Source organism: Ischnura elegans, chromosome 2, assembly GCF_921293095.1.
Source record: "Ischnura elegans chromosome 2, ioIscEleg1.1, whole genome shotgun sequence".
Classification (NCBI taxonomy): Eukaryota; Metazoa; Arthropoda; class Insecta; order Odonata; family Coenagrionidae; genus Ischnura; species Ischnura elegans.
The window spans coordinates 144,904,409-144,926,456 of NC_060247.1; the positions used below are offsets into that span (position 1 = coordinate 144,904,409).

At 40.7% G+C, this 22,048-nt stretch overlaps 1 protein-coding gene across 1 annotated transcript; it reads left to right on the plus strand.

The window, feature by feature from the left end:
• Positions 1-1,358: 1,358 nt before the first annotated feature.
• On the plus strand, positions 1,359-3,399 carry LOC124153300. Its single transcript, XM_046526396.1, has 2 exons — positions 1,359-1,470; positions 2,741-3,399. The coding sequence occupies exons 1-2, from the start codon at positions 1,359-1,361 to the stop codon at positions 3,397-3,399; spliced, it is 771 nt and encodes a 256-aa protein (XP_046382352.1).
• The last annotated feature ends 18,649 nt before the right edge of the window (positions 3,400-22,048 follow it).

The window sequence follows — 22,048 nt, forward strand, 5'->3', positions numbered from 1 at the left end:
AACTCGCTCAACCACTTGCATATTTACATCACACTTCACTGCCCCCACACAAGAGGTCACTTCTTTCTCCCCGTAATTCCACATTCTTCCCCCAGCAATACCCAAAATTCTGACCGTAGGTGCTCTGATTTTGTCTGTTCCACATACAGCGCGCCTGATTAGGGAAATCTGAGCCCCCGTGTCTATTAGCATTTCACATTTTCTTCCTAAAATGTTAACTACTGCCACCAAATCGCATGAATCCCCCCTACTGCCCACACGAGGTAGGATTACACTTACCAGGGGCCGGATTCGGCGGCTCTTCCGGCCCCAGCGCCGTTTAAATCTCCCGCCTGTTGGACCCCGCTGTGGCTCCTACAATCACGGGCCAGATGATCTCCCCTTCCACAGATAAATCAGCGCCTTCCTCTGCTGCACTGCTTGGAAAGTGACCGGACTGCCCGTAGTTGAAGCAGACGCGCTGGCTAGGGGCATGGAATACTCGGTGGGCGGTTTTTCCATCCCTTGGTCCCTCCGCCGGCCTCCTGTCAGTCTCCTGGATCCGGATGGCGTTACCGATGGCAGCATCGAAGGTCTCAGGGGCAGTCAGTCGACACTGATGGCCAACCTCCCCAGTTAGCCCACGTAGGAACGTGTCGAGCGCCCGCTGATCCGCCTCGACACGTCGCTCCGCCACTCGTTCTGCTGGGCCCTCAGTGGAGTTGGTTCGCGCATTTATTGCCCGCACTCGGTCAGCGAATGCCTCAATGCCTTCGCCCGGTGACATGCGGAGGTTCGACAACATCTCCCGGAAAAACCGCGCGCTCTTTTTGGAGCGATACCGCGCCGTAACGAGAGCCTTAAAAACTTCGTACGAGTCCTCCTCGCGGCATTCGTCTTTGCTACGAATGAAAATATTAGCGTCCCTGAGCATACGCAGCTTAGCGACTCGCAATCTATCGGCATCGGACCATCCACCGAGATCTGCGATTCCCTCCAACTTTGAAAAGAAGGCGTCGACATCCTCCTCGACTTTTCCCGAAAACTCGCCAACCGCCGTGAAATATGCGAGCTGTGGTCGAGATTCTATCGCGGTTGCCGCGCTGCTATCCTTCAGCCTCTTATTTTCCGTTTCGACCTTGCGGAGTCGTTCGCACAGTTCGTCCATGGCCTGCTCGAGCTTCACCTCTCGTCCGCCTAAACTAATTCGAGAAGACATGGTCTTACCTTCTGATATGTATCCTCCTCTGACAAAAATCCGACACTTCCGACGCCAATGTAAGATTTACGGCCGCTACTGGTCCGTCAGAGGAAGTACAGGGAACAGAATTGGAAGATTTTGAGAGGTTAAGACCATTCTTTTATTGATCCCCAAGTAGATGTTGCTCTGTATACATCCCGCGATCGACTCCCAACCAACAACCAACGTCGTGTCTTCTCCCCACCGGCGTCTCGGCCAGCTTGCAGTTCCCACCGTTCTTCTCACCGGATGTAGGGAGGGGTGGGAGGCATTCTGTATCTGCTTGCTCTACTGCTAACCATGATGGGAATGCAAGTCAGCGTGGCACTCACAGGCCAATATTAAAATAATGATTCTCATCAGAACTTTGAAAATTATGTTGGAAGTATAAGTAGCAGCTGCTATTAGTAAACAGCTTGTTTATTTTTTCGTAGTCGTCGCTATCTTCAGTGAAAATAAATTTATATTTTTCAGAACGTATTATAACGTGTCTGATCAAAATCCGATTATAATTGCGTTTTCCATTTCCAAATAATTAGTATGGGAAGTGAATGTTTCGAGTGTGGCAGTGCAAAATAGTAGGATATTTTTTAAACTTGTCATCCTGTTGAACTCAACCTTTACATATTTTTTATGTAATTTTTCTGACCGTTTCATAATGTGCATGATCAAAATCTGACAATAATTACGGTTTCTATGCCAGCATGATGAAATTTAGAAGTGATTGTTCCTAGTGTGGCTGGGGAAAGTTGTAGACTTTCCCCAGCTTTTTTTCCCAGAAAGTTTTATAGACTTGTCATTCAGTCGAACTGAAACTTTACATTATTTTTTATATTATTTTTTTTCCAAATGGTTTTAAACCTGTCTGATCAAAATCCGATCATTATTACTCATTATTCGCCAAAATGCTGAATTTGAGAAGTGATGTTGTTGTGAGTATGGCAATGACAAATCTTAGGATATTTTTTAAACTTGTCATTCTGTTGTGGCGGCTTAAGGAGAGACGCATTTCGTCAGTCAACTGTTCATCCTTACGACAGCCGCCAACAGAGTCCGCCTCCGTGGAGCACGGCAAGACAAGGTCGGTAAAAGCCTTTTAGCGACCTTGCGGCAGGACAGTCTCACAACATGCTCACAACCATAGATACTCTATGCTCACAGCCCTCACAACCGCTACCGTCCAGAACGTACGACGCCATTCGCCGCCGTACAGTATAGCGAGTCCGACATCTTGTCTACACCACTCCGCCTCACGGCTGTAACAAGTCGTTCGAAAATAAAGTGTTTGTTTATTGTTTACGCCTGCGTGTTACTGAAGTGTTGATATTCCCTTCAGTATTGGTGACCCCGACGTGATCCAGTGAAAACATTTATATTCGTGTTTGGAAACGTGCACGCCATTTGCGCTGGCTCCCGAAATGGCAGAACAAGTGAATCGTGTAGCTATGCGCATTCCACCCTTTTGGCCCGAGCGCCCGGCCTTGTGGTTTTCGCAGCTCGAGGTGTAATTTTCACTCTCAGGCGTCACGAACGAGACCACAAAGTTCTCGCACGTGGTCGCACAACTCGACCAGCGCCACGCAGTAGAAGTCGAGGACATCATACTCAACCCGCCGGAGGGTGAACCATACAAAAGAATCAAGGGAGAATTAATTCAGCGGCTGTCTGTATCGCAGGATCAGAAGATCCGCCAGTTACTCGAGCAGGAAGAGTTGGGCGACCGGAAGCCCTCCCACCTCCTGCGCTCAATGCGCTCGCTGGCCGGAGCCTCCATGCCGGACGACATCCTGCGGTCGCTGTGGCTTAATCGTTTACCATCACTTGTCCAGTCGATCCTAGCGGTTAAAGACGGCGCCGAATTGAACAACCTAGCCAAACTTGCAGATAAAGTTCAGGAGGTGACTCCGCGGCCGCATGTTGCCGCTGTTTCCCACCACCCCGAGATGGACGCACTTCGGAAACAGATCGAGGAGCTAACGTGTCAGGTAGCCACGCTTAGCGCCGCCCGCTCACATTTCCGTGGCCGCAGCCGCTCAAGGAGTCGACGTTGGCGTTCTCGAAGCCCCTCGGCCCATGATAACCCCAATTGGTGTTGGTATCACAGCACTTTTGGAGCCGAGGCATCGAAGTGCAGGCAACCGTGTTCTTTTGTAGCGGGAAACACGCAGGGCAGTGTTTAACGGCGGCTGATGATCACTGACCCAACGCCCGCCGCCTTTACGTTACCGAATCCGTGTCGAAAGTGCGATTTTTGATTGACACGGGATCGGATCTGTGCGTGTACCCCCGCTCTCAAGTGAAAGGGCGCCGCGCGCTCGACGCGTATCAACTTTGTGCCGCGAACGGGAATTTCTGAATGGTTCTGGATGGTTGATTTCCGGTGGATCTGGACTTTGGTTTCCACCGCATGTTCCGCTGGCGATTTGTAGTGGCCGCCGTTGATCAGCCGATCATCGCTGTAGATTTTCTCTCTTACTATAACTTGCTCGTTGACGTCCGCCTAAAATGTTTAATCAACCCGGCGACGTCCCGCGTCGCCCACGGCCCTGAAGCCAAGTGCTCCGCCCCCCAAGTGAAGACTGAGCTCGAATCCCCCTTTCACTCGCTCTTAGCCGAATTTCCAGACATTACCCGCCCCGCCGGCATTCCGAGAGAGCCTCGACACTCCACCACGCACCATATCAAGACGAAGCCTGGTCCTCCCGTCGCTTGCAAGCCACGACGCCTTGCACCCGATAAGCTTGCCATTGCGACAGGCACGCCGACTTACAAAAAATATTGGGGGGGCCCAAACCGGGGATCTTTTCCCGGGAAATTTTATAAGTAGTGAATTGTAAGTCTTTTATGCATTTTATAAGAGCCATATGATCAAAGTTAGAACCCTGATCACTCTAATCTCGATATCTGGACACTCCAGGGAAAATTGACAAGCCTGACACTTTTTTCCTCACACCCATAACGAATTATTGGGGGGGCTCGGGCCCCCTCAAGCCCCACGGAGTCGGCGCCACTGCATTGCGAAACGGGAGTTTGACGAGATGCAGCGGAGTGGCTCGGCCCGAAGATCGGATAGCTGTTGGGCGTCGGCGCTCCATTCAGTACCGAAAAAGAACGGCGAGTGGCGACCCTGCGGCGATTACCGGGCCCTTAATGCCCGCACAATTCCTGATCGGTACCCCGTACCGCACATCGCCGACTTCGCCCACAATCTAGCGGGTAAGACAATTTTTTCTCGCATTGATCTGGTTCGGGCGTACAACCAAATACCCCTTAATGACAAGGATATTCCTAAAACAGCTATAGTAACCCCTTTCGGGCTATTTGAATTCCCCTATATGACGTTTGGATTAAGAAACGCCGCCCAGACGTTTCAACGCTTTATGGACGAAGTGCTACGTGGACTAGAGTTTTGTTTCGTCTATTTAGACGATATTTTGGTCGCATCGATGGACGCTAACGGGCGCCATCTTCGGATGTTTGTTCGTCTGCAACAACACGGTTTTCTTGTTAATCCTCTCAAGTGTGTGTTCGGCGTGCCCGAAGTGACCTTTTTGGGGTACTCCGTCAGTGCTTCCGGCACTAGGCCAACAGCGGAAAAGACGGATGCTGTTATCCGCTTTCCCGCCCCGAAAACAGTGAAAAGTCTCAGGCAGTTCTTGGGCATGCTAAATTTTTATAGACGGTTTATTCCGCACGCCGCAGTCGTCCAGCAGCCCTTGAACGAAGTGCTTAAGGGGGGTGTCAAAGGGAGTGAGAAGATTCAGTGGACGAAAGACTTACAGTGCGCCTTCGAGCAGTGCAAATAGACGCTCGCGAAAGCGGCCTTACTAGCCCACCCCAACCTCTCCCTTCCATTAGCTCTATTTTCCGATGCCTCTGACACATCCATGGGGGGTGCGTTGCAGCAGCGAACGAGCGACGGATGGCAGCCACTTGCGTTCTTTTCCCGCAAGTTTACTCCCGCTCAGCGAAAGTACAGCCCGTACGATCGCGAGCTGCTGGCCATCTACGAGGGAATTAAATATTTCCGCCATATGTTGGAGGGGCGTACTTTTACTATCTTCACAGACTATAAGCCGCTGATTTACGCCTTCGATCAGAAGCCAGAGAAGTGCTCACCCCGCCAGTTCCGACACCTCAATTTTATTTCACAGTTCTCCACAGACATTCAGCACCTGGCGGGCAAGGACAACATGGTGGCGGATGCCTTATCGAGGGTCGATGCCGTATCCTCCGCCATAGACTACCAGATACTAGCCAAAATGCAGCAACGAGACAAGGAGCTATCGACTCTCCTCCATTCCCATTCTTCCTTGTCGTTACAGCTTTTGCCCATTCCAGGTAGCGATCTCCAACTGTACTGCGACACTTCCGGGACGATGCCACGCCCGTTTGTCACTACACCCCTCCGAAAGCAAGCATTTGACTCTGTGCATAACCTGGGCCATCCTGGTGTGAAGAAGACGGTCAAGCTGATGACAGCCAAGTTCGTGAGGCCATCCATAAGAAAACACTGTCGATCGTGGTCCCAGAAATGTATCCCATGCCAACGATCGAAGGTAACCAGGCACGTCTCTGCCCCCATTGGTACGTTCCAATGCCCCTCATCCAGATTCGAACACGTCCACCTCGATATCGTCGGTCCACTGCCACCATCAAGGGGATTCTGCTACTGCCTCACTTGTGTGGACAGATTCACGCGCTGGCCTGAGGCCTTTCCTATCCCAGACATCTCTGCAGAGACCGTCGCAAGGACTAACTCAACCTTCACATAACATTTTGTGTCATTTTTCTGAACGTTTTAAAATGTATATGATCTAAATCCGGCTAGAATTATGGTTTTAACGCCCAAATGTTTATTTTGAAAAACCTTTATTGTTATGAGTGTGGCCGGGAAAAATCGTAGGATTTTATTAAAAGTTGTCATTCTGTCCAACTTAAACATCACTTATTTTTTTGTCATTTTTGTGAAAGTTATAAAACGTGTCTGATCAAAATCCGATCAGAATTACACTTTGTACGCCAAAATGTTTAATTTGAGAAATGATTGTTGGGAGTGTGCAGTAGAAAATCGTAGGTTATTTTTAAATCCTGTCATTATGTCGAACTCAAACTCCTCATACTTATTTATGTTATTATTTTGAACTTTATAAAAAAATTTTGATTAAAATCCGATCAGAATTGTACGCTTTTCACGACCAGATGATGAATTACAAAAGTGATTGTTGGGACTGTCGCAGTGAAAAACCGTAGGATATTTTTTAAACTTGTCATTCTATCGTATTCAACCTTTACATAATTATTTGAACTTTTTAAAACGTGTCTGATGAAAATCTGTGCAGAGCTACGGTTTCCATGCCAACCAACATGTTGAATTTGACAAGTAATATTGTCGGGAGTAGGAAGGTGGATCCAGGATTTCTTTCTGGGGGGCACAAGCAAAGCCGGATCGAGGATTTTGTCCTATGGGGCACAAGGATATCTCGTAATGCAAAACGAACTCTATGATAATGAAGCCGTATTAAAAATCTTGCATAATTTTTAAGGGTCTGGGGGGGTCTTTAGTTCACCTATGACAGTGGGAGTGCTGCATTTGGGTAGCACTTCTTCAGCTCAGTAATCAGATCGTCGAACATGTTCATCAATTGAGAATTGTGCTTAGTGACGGATGTGAGGTCGTCTTTAGAAAACGCAAAGTATATATGTATAGTGAACTCACTGATGTCCGTTAGAGATTCTGTAATGGGAACGTCCATTAATTGCAAGAGTTGACTATGGCGACTTTTTGGACCCCTTCCTCGCCACATAGATCGTGAGATTTGGCTTGAACCCATCCAAAATCCGTTTTCAGGAATGCTAAAATTTTTGGGGGGTGCCCATCCCCAGGGAAGGGGGCCCTCAATCAACCCAGACCGCCCATGTATTCCATGATATTTCTTTAAATGTTTCCTAAAATCTCTACTTTAAATACTGTGTTATCGTAAAAGCATCTCCATTACATCAAAGAAGATTCTCCATTTTAATGATTTAAAATTGCTGAAACATTAGAAGTCATGGCATTTACCTAACATGTTATATTTAAAATAAGTACATTACTAGACTGTGTAGCTGATATTTTTATGTTATTTACTGTTATGTTTTCACCCGCGGTAGGTATGTACATTAAAACAAACACGCGCAGATGTCTCGGGGTTTTCACTATTTATTCCACCACACGATCACATACATCCGGCCCATGTGGCCACACAGAGCTTTCCCCTCACTCCCACCAGGGGATACCACATCACTCAATAGACAATAGACTGTTGAAATACAAATACACCACATCTCCTCCCCCACTAGATTCCAAAACCTCTCCTGCATCACAAGTCAAGCCGCTGAGGTGCCTTGGATGGTCTGTTTGAACGACAAAGTTCTGCACGCATATTCTGGAACCCTCTAACGATTCGTACTTTCTACTAATGGACACGTTAACTGCGCTTAAAGGCACTCACTTCACAGGCATATTCCAAAACTCACTAACGTGAGGAAAGCCGTTACCGATACCGTTATTGGCGCTTTAAGCGAAAAATTCCATTCTGGAACTGGCATTAGCAAATAGTCTTAAAGCAGGGAAATTTAAGGGGCTAGTTATCATATAGCGCATATCTTCCTCGACTCAAGTGCAAGATCGTAAGCGTTATTGGAGCTAATTATCACCAAAAAACAGATTACAGGTACGTGGAACTTTAGAATATACTCTGTATATATACTGTGACTTGCATGTTATCTCTTAAGGCCTATAAACCAATGGGGAACATGCACGCTTTTTAAAAGTACTAGAATAAGAAGATTCCTACCTCAAATGTGCTCGCCGAAATTTTCGCGGATGAATTATGTTTTTAGCTGAGTTTTGAGTCTATAAAAAATAATCTTCATCGACTGCTCGAAAACACGTGACGGAGCGTGGGCGCGTTATATCACGGCACGGTATCCACTGATGACAGACTGAGGAAGAGGATAGAAAAACTGTTAATGTAGGGGCTCAAACGAAAATTTGGCGAATATAATTGCTGTTTTAAGGAGGAACCATCATTTCAAACATGCCCGAAAACCTCCCCTTATTTTGACATATGTTGTTGCTCATTATTTTTTCTATCGAATAGTGAAAAAATATTACTATGTCACCGGCCATTTAAGAAAGATTTATGGTTTTGAAAATGACGGATTTCCACCTTGAAATACATTGTCTTTATGGGAGAATGATGACCTTCCCTTGTAAAACATTTTTTATCTCAAATTTGGCCCGAAATTTATCGTTGAAAAATTAGCACAGCATAGAATAGACATCGATGCTTAATATATGTATTTTTTTTGAAGGGGTTACCGATATGTTAGCGCCAGTATTTAAGTTTAAAGAACATACTTCCGGTTTTCTGCAGAACGAGCAGCCATTATGCGGCGGAGGTAGTGGCAACGTTGCAAATATACGGAGGTTAAATATGAAGAGCGATATTGCACCTGTCGACCGCTGCATAATTCCAGTGAATTGCATTTTTCGGAGTCATTTTTATACGTATTCATTACACGAATATTCAGTTCATCTCGAAACGTGCTATACACCGAAGTATGAAATTTATCAGTGCTGGTTGTTAAAGTAATTCCTATATGCGACTACATTTTATTAAACATGCGAATAATCATGACCGGAATTCAATACATCCCTTGAAATTGCCGGCGTATCGCTTCAAAAGCGAAAATGATAGAATATAATGAGACTTGCGATAGTTTATCTGTTCTTCTGAATACTACTTCAAATTTTTTTACGTTTATTTCGAAAAAATATGCATCGTTTTCAACTTGTAGAAAATACTTATTTAAATAGAAGTTCTAAGCGTAAAGTAGAAAATCTAGCGCATTATGTATTTAATCATCAGTTGAATTGATATTAAATGTCTAGAATAAGGTGTACAGGTAAATGAATATACCACGAGACAAGCATATTGCCGTTGGGTACCGACTATGTAGTATTTGGAAATACAACTTCGCGAACGTACTAATTAATCGAATACTCACCCATGTAATTCTTCGAAAGTATAAAATAAAATAGACAAGAGTACTTCCTTTTTCACTGACCAAACAATTTACTTTGATACGTTTTCCAAATGTCCAATTAGCATAATTTGAAAAAGCAACAGTAAATACATTTACCTATTCATGAAGTCATTGCAGGAGGATAAAAATTAGGATGCATTCCTGAACAATCGATGCCAGCTGACATAAGTGAGTCCGTAGAAGTTGCAATGCCAGCCTTCCAAATTTACTGAAACTTCGGCACTAGGAACAAGTATTATTTAATTATCCTGATACTAATGATTCGAATTACATTTGGGTTATAACTGACACATTAGTTTCTAATTTTCACTAATCAACTCCTTATTAATAGTATGGATGAGGCTATTGAATGTAAAATCTACAAAGAAATAAACATTAAAGAGCTTTGAGTCAGTCATTCGACAAGGACTTTAATCTTCATAAATCAAGACATAAACATTGATTATTTAAACAATGATGGACACTTTATGTTGGGAAATATTGCAAAAATTTCTTAAGAAATTAAAAATGCACGTAAACGATTCGGTATCCTTCAACAGTTGCACTCGTTGAAATCGCTTCGATGGAATTGATGGATTCACTTTCGGCCACATTTCGTTTCCTCAAATAATCCAAGCTCTTACCTTTACCTTCAGACACAAATTTGCCTTTAAATCGGCATAAAGACGCCATCACTTCAGCCCAAAGGTATATTTAATAACTTAAGGCTAAGTAAAAGGGATAATAAAACGAGTAATATTGTCACAATGCAACGTAACTCTACGAGGTAACGTAAACAAACAAAGGTGCTCAATCGCTGTGAAACTACGATATGTTGGCAGCGTTGTCAAGTTGGTGGTCAGCAATTATAAATAAACCATTTTTCCAAATTAGGTTGAAATTAACAGAGCAAAAGGTCTCATTAGTTAAGTTCATTTTAAACATCACAAATGATGTAGTTATAAAGCTTTACTGTATTTCCAGAGAAAGTATTTAAATTCTTCCGATACCTAAGAGTCAATATAACAGCCATTCTTCATATCACTAGGTTATTCCATTTTAAGTAAAATTCATGCATTGTACAGCTATTTTGATTGATTTAGCATTACTTTTAATTTTTATGAATGACTAATTTAGCGATTTTAACTCGTTGTTATCGAGTTTATCTAACTAATGAAAGCAGTATTTCGAAGCGCAGGTTCCTCCTTAACGTCAAACTTTGGATTGTGAATATATTGGGTTGCCAAGGCATTGTTGAAATAAATAAAGGAGATTGTTTTGGGAGATTTGGAAAGATTACATTGATATAATTTGATTGCAGATTGTGATCTACGTTACACACCTACATCATTTGCTGAATGCAGTAAGTGTATTACAGCATGGATATTCAATAGAAAAACGTGTGAAAACCTTATAAATCGTGTATATCAAGTTTCCTACATAACCATATAAAGTGCCCCGTCGTCTAGTACTTATATTTACTCGCTGAAGAATTGCTTGTGTTCCAAATAACAAAAACAAGAGGAATAAATGATTGATGATCCACAGAATGGAGTTAAATACATTATCTATATTGTCAATGGGATATTCTCAACGTAAGTACACTTTAAAATAAGAGTTACCGTAGGGTTTATCGAGTCGCCAGTTTTTCTCGGATGACCACCAAATTTTAAATGAATCACTTATTTCACTTTGTAAACAACCCTATAAATATACCTATTATTCTGTCTATTATAGGATCAAATTATACGGAAAGTGGCTGATTACGAGAACAAATGCTGATTATGATTAAACCACGAGGAAAAATAAGGAATGTAACGGGTGGCCGACCTCTCGTCGCAAGGAGCCCCTAACAAGGAACATTCACGAAGTGTCTTTCGCCGATATCGTTCAAATTTGGCAGGGTAGTAGTGTTCCATAATAAAAGCACATTTTCAAAATTTCTCGTGCCCTTAAGCCTTGTGACATAATAAACAGGATATAATAAAGGCAGTTGAGTTTTAGACCTGAAAGCGAGTGTGTCGTGATTTCTCTCCATCCTTCCCCTGTGAATCGGCGCACGCTACAGGAATACACGAGAAATATGAGGCTTTTGGCAAGGTAAATTCAACATTTATTACTGCGATGCCCATAGCGTTTGCTGCATGTCAAAGCAGAACCCCAGCAGCAGAGAAGGTTGTCTCAACGTTGTAGCAACGTTACAATGAGGAAACATACAAGTTGTCACAACGTTTCTTAAAATTGTCACAACGTTGTGTCAACGTTGTCTCAGCGTTAAAGTTCCCAGGAAACAACGTTGTGACAACATTGTCTCAACGTTGTCACAACGTTCTGACAATATTGTCTTACCGTTGTCACAACGTTCTGACAATATTGTCTTACCGTTGTCACAACGTTCTGACAATATTGTCTTACCGTTGTCACAACGTTCTGACAATATTGTCTTACCGTTGTCACAACGTTGTTTCCTGGGAACTTCAACGTTGAGGCAACGTTGACACAACATTGTGACAATTTTAAGAAACGTTGTGACAACTTGTATGTTTCCTCAATGTAACGTTGCTACAACGTTGAGACAACCTTCTCTGCTGCTGGGGTAGTTAATTTGTCCAACAAGTTGCTTACATGTTGAGGGCTATAGCCACGATAAAACCTATGTTTCCAATTTTGGAATGCTGAATGAGAATTGACCCAGACATGGTCCAAAATCAGAAGAAAAAACAATGGTAATATTTGGAGTAATATCTCTAAAAATAGGTTGTATCGCATAATGGAAGAGTATAAGCAAATCATAAACATCAGTTGAATTCCTAATTCACATTCATATACTTTACATAGAAAAGTATTACAAATGCTAAGAAGTTCATTAGTACATTCCAATATTTAAAGCAAGAAATGGTGACCACTTATTGTACATGAAAGATGGTATAGCTAAAAACGCCCTACATTCACACCATCTTTTCTAATTCACAAAAACTTTTCAAATAGTTTCAGAGTACAAAAATGACCTTAGGCTATAAGTATTTAAAAACAAGTTTGTCATGCAAATGAAAACCTGAATTAGCTTTCCTCATTAAAAATTGCTTTTGAAAGAGTCAAAATAGTGATATTAATCAGTAAAAAGTAATAGCTCAATGTGTAGGTGTATGACTTCATCAAAGTTCAAGTCAAGTTGGAATAGGAACACTACCATAAAAACAATTGCATGTGGCCATCAGCTATACAGAGATCACACTTGGACTATCCCAATTGTGTACTCGAGGAATAATGGATATTTTTATCCATTTCCAGAAGTTTACAAATGATATTTGTTTTCCCCTGTAGTAAGAAAGGACTAAACATTAATCTTGAGCGAAGTAGAATTGGAAAATGCTAGTATATGTAAAGCCTATAAATGTGAAATCATATGGCATCTACTCACATAAAAAGTGGTGCGTCTTTAACGTAGAGAGTAGGAATGAAAAAACTTATGAGGTGAATACAAAATTTAATAACATTCTCTTGTTACAAATGAACTTGAATTACAGCAACATTACTTATCATGAGCTAGGAAACAGCTTTAATTAAAATAGGCACTTACTAGCTATTGCATGGTATAAATGAGGGAAGAAAGACTTTTCTTCCCTTCTGTTTGCCTTTTTGTAGAATCCTTCCAAATCCCTCAAAAGGGTATCAACCGCTGAACCTTTTTGCTTGATTCATCACCACCAAGATGAGTAGACTGTTAAAATTTGTATTAGCCAGATTTTAAATGCATTTTATTGTCATCCATTTTCACAAAGTGGTTTTTTTAGTGTGTTTTCCACGCCAAACTCTTGTATAGAAACTAAATTAACTCTGTTTAATTCATTTTCACATTATGCTTATCACCATTCAGATCATTCTTTTCTATTGACCAAGTTTATAATACAATAACCAGTTTTTAGCATTAGAGTAATGTCAAAGCAAAGAGTTTGAAACAAATGAAACTAATGCAATGTGGCCCAAAGATTTTTCTTTAGTTTTTCAAAATTTAGGGTCATTCCATGTCAGTTCACCTAGGCCATGGCACCGACTCAGATTTTTATGAAATTTTTCTCACTAGATACTACCACCTATTTCATTACCCATGCAAAAAATATTTCCTCCCTCACTCTCATGGTTTGCAAGATATGAGGGGTCGAAGCTTGAGATGTTTGCTCAGACGTGGTGGTAGTGGGATTTAAATTCCAGTGTGCAGGGCACAAGGTAAAAATTCATAGCTCAGAAACCAAAAATAAACATTTGAATGAAATTTTGACCCATTGTGTATCCAAATACGCAGCTTCCTTAGTAATCCCTTTCATCCCCCCTGTATTGCAATGTTAGCCAAAATAATGTCCAAAATTGTTAATTAACCGATTTCTTTAGCTCAAAAACTTTTCTTCGTATTTTAAGAATAATCACGAAAAGGCAGACTAGTTAACTCATCCAATTCTTTTATGAGAGGTAAATATGCACTCCTTAACACTTTGAGTGCCGGCTGCTAAATTTAAAGCCCTACTGAAAAATCCAGCCATTTTTTACTATATTCGTACATTTTTTAAAACATTAGCATCAAAAATATATTTATATCGATGTTCATTTCAATAAAAATGGACTCTTCTCTTCTTTAAGAATGAGTTGAATAACATTTATTGCTAATTCTTAAATATATAATTTAACAATGAAACCTACTGTTTTTGAAAAATAAAAAAGTTGTAACATATGATGTACCACCATAGCATGCATAATAATTTTTTTAATACGCTCAGTTTGAACTATTTAAAGCATGGGAATCATAAAAAACCATTGTTCCAAGCAAAGCATTATAAAACCTGGATGACAAAAAGGGTCAATGCACCCTCAACGAACGGTCCATTGGCCCAAAGAATTTTCACACTAAGTGGCCTAAGATGAGGTTGCCGGTAGCTACAGAGGACTTTTCGTCCTCAAGACATAAATTGAACTCTTTTTCCATCGAGCAGTTGATTTTTGAAAAACAGAACCCCTAAGCAGTAAACTGGAAAAGTACCACGGACGAAATATTACTGCTTCACGCATACAAAGCCAATTAAATGGAAAGACGTAATATTACGTCCATGGCAATCCTCAGAAGGATTAGCAGGACGTAATATTACGTCCATGGCACGCAAAGTGTTAATACTATGAAATAAAAATGGTGGTGTTTTGACTGCCACTGAGTATTTCAGGTTTTACTTTTTCTGCCTCAGTGAGGGGGATTTGGGACGTGTAACATAAGATAATAAGTATAAGTGTATCCATAGCTTTATGATGATTCATTTGAAATAATGGTCAGTAAATCTAAGACCAAACCAGAGTCACAATAGTGAACTTGTTCGTATAATTTTATAAGAACAATACTTGCCTTGTGGCAGGTGAGATGAAAAGAGCCCAAATGCCTTGGAAATGTTCTGTGAAATTATGCTCCTTTCCTGGAATTCACCTATTTTTCAAGAGTTTAGTTTATGGAAAAAATGGTATCGACTTACATTAGACTCTTACTGTGCATTATAAGAGAAATGAAAATACTAACCTAAATAAAATTATCTAAATAATACACTTCAATCAACTACACTTGGTTTGTCATTGCTAAAACAATGTGACGATGAAGTTTTCATCTGAACTGATCCTCTTTGCTCCTATGGGTTCTGGAAGAATGTCTCTTCGATGAAAGAAGCTGACTTTGCACAACACCAGTTCAGCCGGACTCATTTCACTTTTATGAGTGAAGTGTATTATTTAAATAATTTTATTTAAATTAGTGTTATCATTTACCCCACAATGCACAGTAATAGCCAAATGTACTTTGATACCATTTTTTTTTCAATAAAATAAACAAACTATAAGCAAATATCTCAAACGATGAGCCACCTCTGGGCAAACATTTCAAACTTCGAACCCTCATATCTTGCAAACTATGAGAGTGAGAAAGGAAACATTTTACAAAGGCCATTACATAGGTGGTAGTAGCAGGCGACAAAAATTTCGTAAAAATCCGAGTCGGTGGGTGTAATTTCGAAAATTTCCTGGGTGAATTGACCCTTTACTAAATTCCAAAATGTTACTGTGCATTCTTATTGACATTCTTCACATTCAATGACTGCGTTGAAGTAGCGTACTGAGTTTATAAACTTAACTATTCTCAACAATTACGATTCACGGCGCCATGAGACGAAAACTGTCCTCTGATTAAAATTTCCAGCTAATCAGATATTGTCGTTGTGCTAAAAACAACGCCTCATTGTTTCGCATTATATATTTCTGTGAAAGCGCGCAGCCTACAGCCTGAAATTTCTACAATAGGCTACAGTTTCTCCATTGTAGAGATTCCGGCCTTATAGAATCGCGATTTCACAGTAAACATTAAATTTGATAAAAAGTAAGCTTTGGATTGTAGTGTAATTATAATATCTGATTAGTTATTAAAGTTTAAACCCTAGTCTACCAGATATATGCGCAGGCAACACACATTTTTTAAAAATCCACTTGGTAAAAATAGTTCACAAAAATATGAAAGTATAAACTCTGCCTAATATGAATCAACACTAAAAAAAATTACAAACCCGTTCGGATGATACCCGTTCGAAGGATCTGGAAGGATTCCCCAAAAGTCAAACAAAACACCACAAATTCCGATGGCCATTGATTCGCAGCTCAATGCAAATGATTGCTACTCAATTGGGTTGAGAGTAAAACCAAGAATGAAAATTGATACAAGCAAGAAAGTAAACAATGCCAATACCAGCCCCATGACACTTCCTATCCCACTCCATTGGGAACCCACGGTCTTTTATTGAAGTCGTTTCCTCAACCTGCCGCACGTTTGCCGGGGCGGCGCCACGTATTCTGGAGGGCAAGAATTAGCGGGTAAGTTAATTTCCGTATTGTTGAGCGCATACTACAGGTGAGTGGAAATAGTCATTTTTGTAATTAATTAAGATTTAGTTTTCATTTATTTTCGAATGTTAGTCTTCTGCATTATTTCCTTATTGTTCTACATTAATATTTCGTGGATATATATCGCGGATTTACTGAAAAAAGGAAAATGCCGTGGACGTGTGTGGTACCGCGTTGCACCACTGGTTATGGCCACAAGACTTCGGGGATTTCGCTTTTTAGAGTCCCCAAGGATCCTGAGAAGCGATGAAATAGCTGTAGGATTCCTTTTTTTGGTGTGCTAAAGCTCCAAAATTTATACATATTTTAAATTACAGGTTCTGCTGTTCCAGTGGTCAATGTCATTCACAGTGGAGGAATGAAGTAACACTGAGAAAATGCAAGATGTGCGACGGCTTTCATCAACTATTCATCATTCTCTCCTACTAAATTGAATCTCTTAGAATGATTAGTAATTAGAAGTAGAAATTAGTAATAGAAAGAATTAATAGAAATGTTAAGTTTTGAGTACTTAAAATTTATTTTTCATGACATTACCTTGCATTGATTGTATAAATAATCTCAGTTTCAATAGCATTGTGTAATCATTCTGGAAATGTAGATTTGATGTGTGTGTACATTATATAAGTTGGAAAAATGTGAATCGTTTTCATTCTTAATACCTCTTTCGATGATTTCTTTTAATGCAGCTGTTATCGATGGTGCGTGCAACTCTCATGAAAAGTAGTACATTTATCGCGTATTAGCAGTATTAGCCTGTGGTTTCTGTCGTACTACTCATCTTATTTTTGGGTGAGGGATAATATTTCAGATTTGCCAGCACCTGAAAGTGATCAGACATCCGCAAATCCCTCGGATTATATCCATTGCACTGTTTTCGTGGAAGTTTATTCGGAAATTATTTGCAAAATCTCTTTCGTTCTTATCTTTCATATGGTATTTTACTTCCTTAAATCTCAAATTATTCCTTTGGTGAGTAGGCAAGCATCGTTATAAAATAGCCTTTAACGGTAATAATGGTACTTCCGGAAATTATTCACCCTGTTCAACGATTAAATATGCCTATTCTATAACCGCAAAACGTCCCTAGGATAGAATCATTTTTTTAGGTTTGCTGTGCCCTGCCATTATTATTATCACTTGATCGAGACTCAGGAGATTAAAAACATTAACATACGTCACTTCATAAGAAGTATTTCACTTCGGCCTTGGTAAGAAGCCGTTTGCGTTTCTGATATTATATTTGTTAATAGTGTTTGAAAGCAAGGAATAACATCTATATTCTTATAAGGCCTTGGAAACATGCCGATGGGCTCAGAGGCAATGGGGCGTACGTAGCTTCTATGACAACTTATATTAACGTTTACCACAAGATAGCTATAAATAATTATTTCCTCAAAAATACCTTTCCTCACTACATAAGGTTTTAACTGCTGACAATCTTTCGTTATGGCTGTAACTGATTTTACAAAGGTATGGAAGCAGACGAAGCTGAAATCCAACGCCTTCCATTTGATTAATACTCACGTATGAGAACGATTTCTAGGTATTTTTTGCTATAAGATGTTAAGTGCAAATGAACTTGTTAACTAGTAACCACTGTCGATGTGTTTATATTCATTTTTGCCATAAATTAGTTCATAATTACTGAAGTATCGTATACAGATACGCAGTGGCGGCTCGTGAGTCAAATGCTAGGGGGGGCGCACTCCACCGGGGGGTCATAATTTTTTAATATCTCGTGTATTTTATTAAGTTTTTACGGCAATCTAGGAATTAAATTCTGTGATGCCATACGTTCCGTTTTTTTTCACCAAAAATACCTAGTACCCAAAAATACCGAGAGTCCTAATAAAGCTTGATTAATAAATACTAAATGCAGTAGACTCTCGGTCATACGGATCGGCTTAGTCCGGACTCTCGATGATACTGATCAATGATCTTGAAGAATAAAAATATATTTGCTGCGATATTTTGCAAATACAAACGAAAATACGTAACTTTAGGTTTTAGCGTCTACATTCTTCGTGCGGATATGCCCGCAATACACTTCTGTTGTTCGTTTTGCAATCATAATGCGTTATTTGTCAAATCTATACAACATTTGCAACGATTTAGGTAGCAATGACACTTGTAACACCTGAGGAGGGAGGAGAGTGTCACTGACTTCCACTAGGCAACAAACACTACTAGAATGCGCGCTTTGCAATTGCAGATGTAAACTTTGATGGCGGTGTTCGCGTTGCTTCTTGAATACAGTATGATTTAAAATCAACAATTAAACATTTCTCACACATTTTTAACAAAATATGAAATACTCACAGGCATTTATTTATATTGCAAAAGTCCATCCTTCTTTCCTTTTGTCCAGCAAAGTGATCAATTACACGTTCGTTGAAATCAGCGCTGGACAACAATTTCTTTCTGATTGAACACATGGCAAGGGCACAAGGGTCTATAAATAAACAAGGGACGACACAAAATAGGCCGACGAAAAATTCGACCAAAAAGAACAAGGTGCCTGGACACAGAATTGGAACAATTTTTCCCTATATTTCCCTTAAAAAAACGAGCACTATTGATTAATTCAAAATTGTCTTCTTGAATGTACACACAGCACTAAGAAACTTCTTAATCGGCAATTAAGCACAGTTAACTCCTCGAAAATGATGTCTGAACTCATTTCACTCCGTTCTTTCCGAGAGTCTTGCCGTTACTATAAGGACGACTCAAGGGAGATAGAAGTCGTGGTCCACTAATGCTGATTCAGCTGAGGGACGAATTTAAGGTCAGCAAAGGCATTCAAGCAAACAAAGGACGTCACGGACCAACTCCTTGAGGCTAAGATTCATATGTGGCAAACACAAGAGACGCCAACGGGTCGCATTTGGAATAACCGTGTCTTCGAAATCATTGCCATGATATAATAGAAAATAAGTTCTAGATCGTAAAAGAAGACGACTCGACTGAGCCACAGATGGGAGCTGTAAGGATTTCCGCACTGATATGAACTCTTCGAGGCCACTTAAATCAGACCCAAGTGGGCATTTTCCGTCAGATAGCTACCGCTCTGCCGCTGAGGAATTAGGTGAACATGAACTAATACAACAAGGACGGGTAGAAAAATGATGAACCTACACAAAAAAGGTGCATTGTACGCGACACTTCATGACATTAATTGAATGACTCTATTTAAAGTCGCGCTTAACGATTTAAATCATATTTAATCCTTCACCCTATCACGCACGCAACCATTTCTCAAATTATAGATCAGTGGGGAATGTTAACTGATTTTTCCTAATACTGCAGGTCTTTTGATAAATTTATCTGAAAAATAGGTACCGCATTTCTAATCATCGGGAAGATATGAATACATTGTTAAGGCCTAAATATTATAATATTAGTTTCCCCAAGGTTCTTGAAATTCGTAATCATAACAGAACTGTGTCAAATACTCGAGAATATTTTTCCTTCGTCAATACGGCCTTTAACTGGTTGGATTTTATGTGTTCCGGAATTCAAACACCAAAAAACGCAAGCATAATGGGATAATTTATTTACTGTACCAATACCTACCAGTAATTAAAAATTAAAATCGTATAACTACACCCAGTACAGTGACCATTCTGATTCCGTAGGTCCCTTTTCTGTGGCAGCACCAAGTAGACGCCAGATTATACGCCCGCCGGCCTGCGCAGCGATGTCAACTCACTCGTCGCTCTGCGCATTTTCGGACGACGTCCCAAGACATCCATAAGACGCAACGTTAGACGCGTCATAGCACCAGCGGCCCCCACCACTACCACTCTCCATATAACTGCATGGGGATGGATTGGGACGTTCTGGCCAGCGCCCCACGGCTACAAATACGAACTTCTCGCGCTATTTCTTTTCATGTTTTTCCAACACTTTCGATGTATGGGACTGAAAAAACGCTTTGATTAATCAGATGTATAATTATAAATTAATGGATATTTATTTTTTTTTACTTTTTCAAATATTTGGGAGGGGCGGCGTCCGAGAGTCCTTATGGGCAAACCGCCACTGCAGATACGTAGGAAACTTGCCCTTCAGGATAGGTGGCGCCCCTACCGGCCTCAACGGGAAACGGCTTCATTAAATGACCATGCTTGGACGGAGAGTGTCCAGACCTTCTCATATTCTAAAGCCGTGTCCCAATTGGCCATTTGGCTATGCCAATTCCAGGATTTAGCCATGACGCCATCTTGGAAGGATGTCCCAACTCGTTAGCCAGCATAAGGGAGGGAATTTAGGCAGCTAACGCGGCCGCCAGATTTAGGCATCGAGGAGTGCATCCTTCGCCCGACTTTTCCCATGATTCAAAGCGTGCAAAGCGTCTTCAGGAGAAAGGGCATCATGGCTGTCAACAAGGGATAGTACTTGTTTGCAAGTAGTGTTGATATTTTGAGACTTGTTCGAATAATTATTAATTTTTATTTTGTTTATAATAATGAAATTGCGTTAATGGAAGTGTAAGAATTACGGAGAAATTATTTAATGAGAAGGCGGCGTTAATTTTAATGCTAATTAATGTTTGTATGCTTCATATATATGTATATGTAATTTTATAACTTTTTATACCGATCACATGCTATCTTTTGCTACCGTTTACTTTTTTATAGGGTTAAATAATGCTTAATTATGTAACACTATGTCTAAATTCTTATTTAACACTTTTTGTACATTAGGTTAACACCCGTAAGAATAAACAATTATTATTATATGTTATTGGACAAAGTCCCGAAATTGGAATCGGAATAAGTAACAACATTTAAAATCTATAGTGATTATAAGATATGATACCGAAACCTGATTTATGTACGTAAACCATACTTTAAATAAATTTTGAAAATAATTCCCAAGTCAGACGGTAACCGTTTGAATAGACTAAATAGACCTGTTCTTAATAATACAAAACTATAAATTAAATTGCTAAAATATAAGGAATTCGAAAAAGTACTTGGTTGAGAGACGGTCAGGTACTATTACAAAAAGTTTGTCTAAGATATCTACTAAAATTATGATTAAATACTCTTCTCCGACATCTAATACTCAAAATCACTTGACACATCACATTTTAACAATTTAGGGTGGGTTTTGTTCATCATTTGTTCGAATCATTCCGTTTTGAATTGCCCTAGTGCCCAGTAGATGGCAGCACCTGCGTAATGATGTCCCAATTCATGCTCCCTTGTGGTTGGCTGCCCAGAATCTGGCTGGCTAAATACATGATGCCTAATGGCTAACGAGTTGGGACACGGCTTAAGACCGTGGCCAGCCCCCGGCTTCTCCCTACCTCTCCCCTGCTGGCTCATGCGACCCTTACTGTCCGATTAGTTCGTCATTTTCACCGCTGGCGCTACTTGTGCACTCGTCCGACGTCAGCCTTGCGATTGCATGGGAAGTAATGCGTCTTGGTGATTCATTGCGATAAACCACGTCTTTTTACAGTCTTTTCCTGCAACGGAGGCCAGTTTTACTTATGGTATATCGTTGATCGAGTGTTTAGGAGGTGGAAAAACTCTCTATTTCGGTTTAGAAGGAAAATGGTGGGCAAAAGATGTATCGTGCCAGGTTGTATGTACCTCTGGGTATGACTCTAACTTAGAAAAGGTGCATATCTTTTTGGTGTCAAGGGAAGAAAGACTACGAGCTGAGTGGCAGAGGTGCATTCCTCGTGATAATTTTATCGTCAAGTATCCGCAAGTTGTTTGTGAAAAACACTTTATTGAATCCGATATTCTTCGTGAGAAGATTATCACGGACAACGAGGGAAACGTCGCACAGTGGTCCGGATCGCGAAAAAGTCAGACAAAA

What these genes read in the sequence shown, in the direction of transcription:
- LOC124153300 (XM_046526396.1), top strand. Translation starts at nt 1,359, where the DNA reads ATGTTGCTCTGTATACATCCCGCGATCGACTCCCAACCAACAACCAAC. An exon ending in CACCGTTCTTCTCACCGGAT is followed by an intron (nt 1,471 to 2,740) that starts GTAGGGAGGGGT and finishes TTTCACTCTCAG; the next exon opens with GCGTCACGAACGAGACCACA.